This window comes from Branchiostoma floridae, chromosome 19 (genome assembly GCF_000003815.2).
Source record: "Branchiostoma floridae strain S238N-H82 chromosome 19, Bfl_VNyyK, whole genome shotgun sequence".
Taxonomy (NCBI): domain Eukaryota; kingdom Metazoa; phylum Chordata; class Leptocardii; order Amphioxiformes; family Branchiostomatidae; genus Branchiostoma; species Branchiostoma floridae.
The window spans coordinates 8,658,178-8,669,747 of record NC_049997.1 but is presented as its reverse complement, the minus strand read 5'-3'; the positions used below and the strand labels follow the sequence as shown (position 1 = coordinate 8,669,747).

Sequence of the window (11,570 nt, the reverse complement as noted above, 5' to 3'; positions counted from 1 at the left end):
TATTGGCTAATAAAACAGGAAGGAGAAATGATTGGGTAGATCACAGAAGATAGTAGTTAGAATATTCAAAAATGCTAACATGCTAACGAATAGCAGAGAGAAAGACTTATCGTTCAGGCTGTGTCGTGCTAAACGAGAGACTTCAAATGTGTGCATGTTGTGTGGAAGGACATCTACCAGTTTTAATAAGAACTGCAAGAAATCAGCCAAACTTAATGAATTAATAATGAGTGGGTGAGTGAGTGGGCGAGCGAATAAAAGAACGAGTAAGTGATCAAGTAAGTTAGTGAGAGAGTGAGTAAGCAAGTGAGTGAGTGAGAGAAAGAGAGAAAGAGAAACAGAGGTAAAGAAGTTAGTAAGTAAGTTGAAAAGAGAACCTCGGGGAATTAAGAACGAGAAAGAGGAAGAAATAGAAAGCCGGGCAAAAGAGTTCAAGAGAGGATAAAGAAGGCAAAGGAAGGTGTTCAGGGAACAAAATACATAAATCTTTCTTCTCATCCCCTCCCCCATGAAAAAAAGCCATAGCCTGCCTCTATTATGTCTTTCTGCCCTTTTCCTTCATGAATAAAAGAACAGCGGTCAGCATTACCGATGCAGGAACGCTAGCCTGGGTCCCGCCTTACAATGTAAACCCGCTGCCCTTTTGACACGTTTTGTTTGCGCTCTCCACGGTGACTCGAGTTGGTCTCCTTTTTCCAGCCCCCGAGGAGGAATCGTTTGAGGAACGAGCTCATACCACCGGACACATCTGTTACCGTAAAGGTTCGTATGTTTGACTTCTTGAACGGTCAGTCCTGGCCTTAAGTTGGAGTTAAGTTTGAGGAAGTTACGTAAAGTCATTGTATTCGTATAGTAGTGGGAAGTAAGGATGATTTTGTACATTTCGTCTTAGCGATCATGATGTCTGATTTCGCTCACAGAATCCAGATACATGAGTGAGTGGGTGGGTGGTTATGCTTCTTTGCTTTAGACTTTGGTAGTGTTTTGGGAATTGCTTGAAAACTGATGATTTTTGGAGCGAAATTTCTGCGAGCAATATAGATGATGGTTGACCGATACAATGATAGAGTTTTCGTTCCATTCATGTGTCGACAAGTATATGAAACAAGAAATTATAATAATTATACATAAATAGCAACTTAAACATTGGCATTCTGGGATCAATGTCTTTATTTAACATTGATTATTCGTTTGAAGTCGTTTTTACCCGATTATATAATCAATATCTATACAAACGCTTATAGCAGATGTACAAGTATACGCCTGATTTCGACGTAGAATTGACAGATTATTTCTTTAACATTGTCTCCTCATAAAAAGGCATTTTTAAAAGATTTATTTCTAAGCATTTTCACTTCAAAAGTAACTTCGAGAGCATAGCAGTATTGTTATCAATGAAACACCAAAAGACTGTCAAAATTGACATGGAATACCCGCGGTGACTTTTGTTTCCATATTTGTTTGCCCCCATTGAATTTGTGCGAACCTAAAAGACTACACAAAGACTGAGACTTTTCGTCGGCACAAGAAAAAAACTTCAAAAAAGCTTCAAAGCCATCAAGTTCTGTGCCTTTACAAATTCTACCTAACTCAGTTTTGCTCATTTTTGTGACGTTGAGACTATATGTATAAGCAGGGTGTGATGCGCCATTGGGTATTTAGGGAATTTGATTCTCTGTATCGTTCTTTGAAACGGCCGTCTGAGCGAGGACTAGCTATCTCTAATTGATTTTCCAGCTTGTTGATTTGAAGTCCTTGTGGCAGATTGGACAACCGCGGAGCTATAGGGTGTGGAGGGAGAGGGATGGGGTTTAGATTAGGCGTTCATCTGGACCCTTTGTGCTCTATGTGCCCACTCATTTCAGCTGCCTTGTTATCGAACAAAACGTTGCCACCAAGATAGCACTCCTGTGGCGCATCTGGATGAAATCTCACCGTAAGATTTTTTAAATAGGTTTGGTGATTTATATTTTGTTAATTTTAGTTTGACGTCAATTGCATTTATGTACGTATAAAGCCAAACCCGTGCAGGTGACAAATTTTACACAAAGACCACTTGGTCAATGTTACCGCTTGTTGGTGGTCTCATAGACAGTTGGCACTGCCTATAGTGACCGCCCTTCTACATGGACAATACTATTTGTTTCCTGGGTACTCTTTTTGGGCAGTTTTGATAGTATGTACGGATACTGTGTGCCCTCTTAAAGCTATAATAAGGTAAAGGCAAAATAAAAGTTGACTGTTAATTGTGATCATAAATTAAATGTTTTAGAAACTTTATTGAACAAAATGCTTGAACTAAGATTCTAATTTCTGTTGAATCAATCAATCAATGTGTCAGACATTTTTCTCAATAAAGAATAGTTTTCATTTTTGTGATATGTTACCTTTGAAAGTCGTGTGAAATGTACGTTACACAAAAATTTAGCATGTATAGTAAGGGCGTTTTTTTATTCGTAAAAGTAGATCACTTTCTTAGAAAAGTTCAACCATCAATGCGGACAAACCTGCCATGCAGTGTAAATGCTACAATTGCAGTAAAGCTATTTTACTTATTTCATACAATTCCAGGTGGCATGGTAATGCACTGTCCTTTGTATGATCATGTTGAAAGTTGAAAATATATATTAAGAGATGTCTGGCACATGCAAGAAAGACAATGATTCTGACCTGGAAACGTAGACTCTTAGTCACCAAACTAGACCACGAGACCGCATTGTGGTATTCAAATATGGCTCAACTACGTTTACATTTCAGACGATGGGGTACAGAGCGAGAACAGCGTTCGGACTCGGCGTTACCATGGTGATCCTAGGGATCGTGTCCGTGGCCGTCAGTCTGGTCGCCATGTTTGTCCCAGTCTTCAAGACTGCAGTTCACCCGCACATCGCACTGGGGCTCTACAGTCTGCTCGCTACCGGCATAGTGGTGCGTACGTCATGACATTCTGAAAATTGATTTGACTTTGAAGTTCGCGCTTGAAACCATTCTGCGGTAGACGTTATCGTGGACTTAAAACCATAATTTGAAGACTTAATACACGTATGAAATAAGTAATGATGTAATACTAGTATCTTTGACAGCAAAAGACCACGTCACATGATAATTGCAAGTCAATAGTAACTAGTTAACTGTTTTGATTTCTGGTGACTAGAAACTTTAGGCATTTTGGCACCTCTTAGGAGAATGAACTGAACTGAACTGAACTGAAGAAACTTTGTTTTGCTATGAATCATAAGCTATATACAGATTGGACATACACTGAAGAATGCAATGCAAGGAGTCGTTTTTCTTTTTAAAAAGTTTTTAAATGTTTTTCCAATAGGCTATAATTGCAGGGTCTTTTGGAATCGCCAGCGGTAAGACTCCAGTCAACGGATGTCGGGTAAGTTTATGTGTTCAACTGTCTTTGTTTCATGATAGGTTTCATTGGCCATACTCCTATGCTTTTTCACATATTTTGGCGACGCCTAGGGGAGGAGACGTTTACCCCCAGAATACTGTATTTACCGATATGTTTCAGATCACCGGCTTCTTGTCGACGAGCATCATGGTCGCCATCTTGGGCCTGTTCTTTCTCGTGGCGGTCACCATCCTGCTCATCATCGCTGACGGATACGGCGCATGCGCGCTTTTCGGGACAGGAGGTGGCAATGACGTCACTCCTACAGACGAGGGCTGCATGGCTTTCGACTCCGATACTGTTAGTAGATTTTCGCATATATTATAAACTGTACATGTATTGCTAAGCTTCAATACAGCGGTAAATTTGATGATATATCATGCACAATACTAATCAACACGATCTTAGAAGGGGCAAGTAATACAAACAAGATAAGTTCCACCAAGAAAATCGCAGGACTTGGGTACGATTCGCTCTGTCGTCTCTGACGCTTACGTCTCTCTCATACCCAATAATCAGAATAACTCAGCTAATCAGGCAATTACACAAACGTTAACTGAGAACTTAAGCAAAGTCGGAAAACATATAGCCTCCACCAGATTCCACAGAAAACACACCAGAGGAGTTAGATGGACGAGGAGTAGCGTCCTTAGGTCGCAAACTGTACTCATCGGCCATCATTGAACTTTTCTGTCTTGTGCGACCTGTTGGGCCTGGTAGAGGCTAGAAAAACAACCGACACGCCTAAAATATCAACATAAGTCATTGTGGTACAATATTTCCGCTCTCTCTCTCTCTTTCGCTCTCTCTCTCTCTTTCTCTCTCTCTCTCTCTCTCCCTCTCTCTCTCTCTCTCTCTCTCTCTCTCTCCCTCTCTCTCTCTCTTTCTCTCTCTCTTTCTTTTTCTCTCTCTCTCTTTTTCTCTCTCTCTCTCTCGCTCTCTCACAGACCGTTAACCTTGCCGTTGCCGTGGTGCTGTTGATCCTGGGTGTGCTGGAGTTGGTGCTGGGCGTGGTGGCGGCTATTGTCAGCTGTAGGGGGCTGTGTACCGGCTACCACGGACACGAGGTATGTCATATAATGATGTTTTGCAGTTTTCCTTTTTTCTTCTTTCAAATCCGGACAGAATCAACAAGTCGCATACTGTAAAATAGGAATGTTACGTCTTCACGCGTTTCATAGTGGCCTCTTTACTACGGACATGGTCAGCTGTATTGGGCTGTGTACCGGCTACGATGGGCACGGGGTATGGGCTCATGATGTTTTGCAGTTTTCCGTTTGTATAATCAAGACAGAACCACCAAACTTAACAGGGGGAATGTTCGGGGTGGCTATATGTTTACGCGTTTCATAGTGACCTCTTTACCACGGACATTGTCAGCTATAGGGGGCTGTGTACTGGATACTATGGACACGAGGTATGGGCTTATGATGTTTGGCAGTTTTCTTACCGGACAAAATCTTTAAAAAATATTTGCAGTGGTCTCATGTTCATATTATTCACGGTGAAATCTTCATCGCGAACCTTAATCGCGAACATTAATTTTACAGTAAAATCCTACTGACAGTTTCAACAGCTTACTGTAAACGGACATTTCCCCTTTTGTAGTATTACTTTTTCAGTATCCTGTCGCCTACTTGCCTAATTGCTTAGTTAGGTCAGAGACTGACCCCTTGCTCCCATTCGCTATGTATTGTAGTTACCATAATATTGTTAAAATGAATTCACATCATCGTGTTTTGCCCTGTGTATCTCTTTATTGCCAGTCGCCTGCTATCGTGGTGTACAGCGGGAACAAAGCCACAGCTCTCCAGCCGGGACAGCGTGCAGTGCAGCAGCCGGACGGTACCATCGTCATCGCTAAGACAGGTGAGAACAGAATACCACTCACTGGACTGCGCATCATTTCACACCATAAGGAACTTGCGATAAAAACAGATTCATCAGGTTTTTTTTTTTTTCAAACTTGCAATGACCATCTTTAACTTTTCAATATCACTGGCACCTTTTATAATGTATTTGTTCTATCTAATGTTGCATTTGTTTATTTGTTACCCAGATCAAGCGAATGCGGGCACAAACGGCAAACAGTAACAAGGTTTTCGGAAGACCGCGCAGTTGTTGTTCTTTTACACCATTTCTATCTTGAGCAATGAATCTTATCAGGCTGTTTGTTCTGAGTAGGATAACCGAAAGATTTTTCCGTCTATTCGCTTACTGAAGGGACCAAAAATCGGTCTGTCCCCTATTTCTTTGACAGGACAGTTTCACCATCCGTCTGTTTTTGTTGTGCAACTTGTTGTATATATGGTGTATCCGTACATAATTCTCCTCTTTTAAAACACTTTATGTGTCCTTTTTGTCGTTAAATCGTGTAACTGTACATGTATCGCTCGTCGATTTTATTATTATAACAAATTCTATATCTACCTACTACACTACACTATGCATGTGTATCTATGTATATGCTACTTTGAAGATATGGTATTACTAGTATAACATTTACGTTGTCCCTTGTTATTTGATGCACAGCTTTTGGTATTGGTTATGGACCGTGTACCTATATGGACATACGGAAACTGACCTTATTTGTTTTAGATTAATTTATCGCAAATGTAATAACGTTATAACACTTAATGCCAATCGTATACTACAGGGCAACCACTGGTACTGCAGAAACGTGTGATATTGAATAAACACATTCATTGTTTCCAAGCAAACATCTCGTATGTTGTACACTATTTTACCTGAGTCGTAAGACACAGATAAGTATATATTGAAAATGTCACAATTTCAGTTATAACTTGTTACAGTCCGGGGTTCTGAAACCACGGTAAGTGTAACAAAATAACATATTGAAATAAGATATGTTAGAGAGTTATTCTAAAGTATTTCCCTAGCCTTGATCACTCTAATCTCCAAGCAGATCCTACGATGGCATAAGATAATACTAAACTGACCAAGGAGTGTAGTCAGCCAAGAGGTGTACATTTCACATGTAGCGAAACACATTCCTAAGCCGACTTCACTCCTCTGCCAGCTTTTGATACTATCTTATGCTACCGTAGGATCTTCTTGGAGATTAGAACAACCAGCCAAAGGCCAGCAGCTAGCTCGCCAGGGAACCAATTGGGTTGCTTAGCAACCGCCCCAAACTTTCAGGGTTACTTGCGGTCATTGTTAAGGAGGAGATTTGGCTGAGCCTTACCATGCATGGTGCCTTACCGTGACTTGGCTCATTGGCAAAGGTTCAAAGTAAAAGTAGTCCTCCATTTGTAGCCCTCTTTTTATTAGCTGTTACTCAGGCCTAGCGTGTCTAGACTGGGCGGGAAACCGACCTCATAAACTTGCAGTAGAGATCAGTAGACGTGTGTGGGCATAGTCAATTCTCTATTCATTAGTCATAGTACTGCACTTGTACTAGTTATACTAGTCAACGGTTATACAAATATATCTAGTCAGTTAACTTGTGGTGGTATTATATAACAGAAATGTTTGCTGACATCATTCCACAATAATGACGGATCATAGACAATCTAGCTAGCAGGAGGTCTGCTGTAGTTCCAACAAAATCCGCTAGGATGTTCAAAGTCAGCGCCGTTCTTATTTTCGTCTATACCTAATATACACCGTATTTTGCCCACACATAATACCTTTGATGAATATACACACGTACCAGCTGCAGAAATGAATATACGCATCTGTTCTGCTGTTCATATTTACAAACAGTGAATTAGAAAATATCAGTTTCTGGACCAAGGCAAAAACTTTGAGTTCTGGCTACGAGTGTGACTAATTCGGGATTCGACCACAACTATTTCTGTGTCCGTCAAAACTCCATGGAGAGCCTCCAAGTTTATCCCGTTAGACTGATCCCAACAGCTGCATGAGAGCCCCACATATGGTCAGGCAGGGGGCGGAGAGGGTTGTCACGTCACACAAAACATCTGTTCTTCAGCCCGGATAGATTTCGTCCTCTCCTGCCATCTTTCTTTTGGGAGCAGTTGTTCCTCACAGCCGCATCGTTGTCCACGCCTCTGTCTGCTAGAATCTCTAAAAAGACGACATTTTTTTCTAAGGTAAGACAACTACCAAACTTTATACCATTGTAAAGTTGTGTAAGCGTAGTCTTTTAGATATATTGAGGGTAGATATTGTTTCGCTAGCTTGTTGTGAACGTTAACTTATCAACATGTCTATAGTTATCTGACCTTCTTTTTAAAAGACAAGCACATATCGGTCAGATGGATCAAATTGTTGTCTACGAGTGATAATCATTGTAAAGAAGCGAGTTAGATGTTGGAAAGGAGCGGTGTTGTTGTAAGAACATGTTTACGAGACTCTAAGGGAGTTTTAGAGACGGGAAAGAATTTCATGTCCGACGGGTGTGTTCTACGAGCCTTATATCATAAAGCCATATACAGCCATGCACAGGGTCTCTCTACGGACACTCACGTTCCAAACTGTCGTTTTGTAAAACAACCCTAGTTTGTAGTGCATTACTCTAAGGTCGTCGCTGTAGCCTTAGTAGGATCCTCATGAGACGTTTTGATTGCTTGCAAGTGACGAAGGCGCACGGCATGGCCACACTAGTCTCGTAACCTGCCATCGTGAGTTCTTGCTAACTCTACGGTACCATGAGTGTTGCCCGCCCGTCAAGTTCATAAGCGTAAGCCAAGGGATTTTTACGGGATCGGTTGCTTCACTCTACCGGCTGGCAGTAAGTAGGTAAGACCAGTAGGCTGCCTAAAAAAAGATTTGGGCTTCTAAAATTCTCCTAAGCCGGCCTGTTATGCATGGTTACGAGGCTATCCGGCGTGGGTGGTGGGGCGTGGTCCCTGCTAACATGTAGCGCGTGCTTCTGTAACGGACGTGACTTCTGCGACGTTTCCAGCATATCGATCATCTATCGCTTCTTTCCGTCAAAATATGTGAAGATTAATCGGGTACCTTAAACAGAATATAGAAATACTTTCCATGGTAACTTTCGCGGTTTTTGGTACTCATGATGCAATGACGGGCAAACATTTGGAGAAGCATTGAACAACTTTCAATGCAACATAAGACCTCTCTGAGAGACACAAGATATTGTATTTCATGGGACACCGTTGGCCCCTTTACCCAAATTTGAAGCAACGCTCATAAACACGATCAAAACTACGATCATGTAGCCTGGATATCAGACTGTTTCCAGGGGCCATACAGGCCAGCTCCTCAGGTCAAGCCGAACCCCCCCCCCCCCCCCCCCTGCGCGGAAATTTTACCACAGCCCCCTCCCCCTGTTTTGAAAAAAGCTGGTGGCACATGTTTTTTTTTTTTGTTTTTTTTCACCGAAACAAAGGATATGGTCAAGGATAAAGCACGGAGTCGGGCGTCTAGTCTTTTGGGATTGCAAGTCTCTGACCGCTGTGAAACCTTGTATAAAGTTACAACTACAACATCACCAGTCTTGTTTGTTCAAGACTGAACCAGCGGCTCAATTTTTTAAAGAATCCAAAGTTTACGTTTAGAATTATTGTGGAATGGAGTATGGTAAAGACGGCACAACAAGTAGGTTTGCACTCAAAGTAAAGTAAAAGATGAGCAAGTAGGCCAGTGTGGTTTAACCTGGAAACCGGACAACGCGCAAGGCAATGGCGGTCCCTTGGGCGGTCCCTTTGCGTCTGGTGGAGAAATTGTCCCGCTCCCAGAGTTGGCAGCCTAGCCTGAGTTTTCCAGCCTGCGAGAGCCAACGTTAAAAAAATTCCTTTGGACCATGTTGGTCCTAGAGCCAAGACGCCAGCCTGTGTTTGCCCTGGAGTCTGGCATCCAGGCTAGGTGGTGTAACGTCATATGTCAACATTCCAGTGAGACAGCTGCGCAGACTGGCGGTAACCGGGTTATACAGCGGTGTGGATGACCCTTACATCTGTCCCGTATGATGTATGTGTTAGTGGGCGTGGTCCTGCCCCCCTCCCACTGAACTTGTAAGGGGCGTTTGGGGTATCGCAAATCACATGTATTTACTAGTTTGTAATTTCTTTATCAGAATTTAATCACATAGAATGTGACGGGGTTGGGGGCAAAACAGGTGCCAAGTCACCTCTGCAAGCACCCCCCCCCCCCAAACACTCATGACAACAACAATGAGATATATTGAAATGTATAATAATATGTTATTATTGGTAGATATTACATCAAAATATATTTGGCAGATAAAATATCAAAATAGGCTGATAAATGGACATGAACACTCAGTGATGCATTGACAAATCACAATAAAAAATAAAAAAAAACTGCAGGTGGAGATGTTTTATTTCAAAACTGGAACATACGTGTTTATATCAATATATTCACATCGCATTGGTCACATGAACATGGAACAAAATCACATGTTTTGTCGAATGTTTCTTCTCTGCAATGCAAAAGTGATATTTTGTAATAATTGATTGATGATAAACAAAACGCGACTAAGAACATAATGCTGCTTACCACGCCCCACTTCATTAACCACTTACGCAATAATTTGTGGTGTTTATTTCATCCATTGTTCAAACAGAAGCTGACCATAGATGATGTATCGATGATTAAAATAGCAGAGTGATTAAATGATTTTCTATTTTGATGTTTTGATACATCGTTCCATATTCCAAAATTAATCTATATTACTTTCAATATTTCATATTCTTTTATGACGTTATTAGTGCCTACCAGCACAAGTGATCTAAAAGTTAGAACAACTATAAGGAAAACAAATCGAATGGTTGGTGAATGTGGCTGATTTATATTTTTGGATCTGAAATGCATTTATCAGTTCTTTCAATGTACATTAAGAGAACTGAATGTAAACCTTAGCAACCCTGTGCATTAAGTAGAAGTACAAGGGTTATAATCAAAGGTGTCCGAGCAGCCACAACACGAGGCGGTTTACAAAAACAACCAGCGAGAATGGCAGTCCTGGGGGCGTTACCAGACACAACTCTGACTCTCGTAAAATCTGGAGTATTCTAGCACTGCGGGCTATTCCATTTGGCAGTCCGAATATGGGGGTCAGGAAAATTTTCTCCCTTCCAAAACATCGCACGCTTTTTCCATTAAACTAAACTTTCAAATATACCGACTTACGGAGTCGTAACTTAGTTGAAGAATATAAATCATTTTGTTGCATTCATTGCCGGTTTGCAACCAAAGTCAGTGGAAAATATATCTAGGCCATACATTTACCCTTTCGCAAGAAAAAATGTGCCGTTCGTTACTTAAAAGCTTCCTCACAGCGGGGTGCCCAATAGTATACTCCGTCCTACGTATCAAGTATCCATGCTACTTACGGCCAAGCTATACGGTAACTGGTAACTCTATATCATGCACTTGCAGCCTGCCCGGAGATATCTACGGAAAAATGAAAACAAAGGATTAGTATCGCCAGACACGCTTATCGGGCTAAATTTAGTTACAACTTGAAGATTGATGAATATCTCCTTTATTCACGAAAACATGAAAGACTGATTATGAACTAGAGTTCGGGGACCTCATACCTCCATGAAATATTTATTGCTTTTTTGTGGATGGTATGTATGTTTATAGTCGGTTGCATTTGAGAGTAATGGTTATAAATGTTATGGGAAAATAGTGGTGTATTTATTTAATGACACAGAGGATGTCCATCTGATTAGTAATTATTAAGATGTGACACTTAATGACACGGCATATGGTAGCGTGGTGTTCCTTAAGCTTGATGTTTGGCATTTAAACTGTCTAAGGTTGTCAGCATTATTGAGGTTCGACTATGTGCCTCAGAGCGGTGTGGTGGGAGGAAGTTGGGAAACTCAGAAAGAAGAAGGGATGTGGCCAACTTTAGTCAGATGGTGATTTGATTTTCCACCAATATGTCATAACATCAGCTGTTCACACGGTACAAAAATGAGATGCACACTTTCCTCTGATAGCCCTACATCAACTGTAAGATGAATACTTGGCGCCAACCCCGTCTGCTAAAAAACAAGTACCATTGGCTACGAAAGAGACAACTAACAACTGTCCCTTATCGTAACGAAATCAGAACATCTGTATCGCCCATAAAACTTCTGACACCCAACCCATCTAAGATGAGAGGACCTAATGGCATTTTAATCACCATGTCACTCAAATCAGCAGTACAGTATGTGAGACATCCATACCTGTTAAGCAT

At 41.3% G+C, this 11,570-nt stretch overlaps 1 protein-coding gene across 2 annotated transcripts; it reads left to right on the top strand.

The window, feature by feature from the left end:
* Nucleotides 1-612: 612 nt before the first annotated feature.
* On the top strand, nt 613-6,123 carry LOC118407225. 2 transcript variants are annotated; one of them, XM_035807669.1, is made up of 7 exons: nt 613-759; nt 2,756-2,928; nt 3,326-3,385; nt 3,524-3,703; nt 4,351-4,470; nt 5,170-5,272; nt 5,463-6,123. In XM_035807669.1, the coding sequence occupies exons 2-7, from the start codon at nt 2,761-2,763 to the stop codon at nt 5,495-5,497; spliced, it is 666 nt and encodes a 221-aa protein (XP_035663562.1). In that variant the 5' UTR covers nt 613-759; nt 2,756-2,760; the 3' UTR covers nt 5,498-6,123. The 2 variants fall into 2 exon arrangements, with proteins under 2 accessions (XP_035663562.1, XP_035663563.1); XM_035807670.1 differs by having other exon boundaries at nt 627-762; nt 2,758-2,928.
* Nucleotides 6,124-11,570: the final 5,447 nt, after the last annotated feature.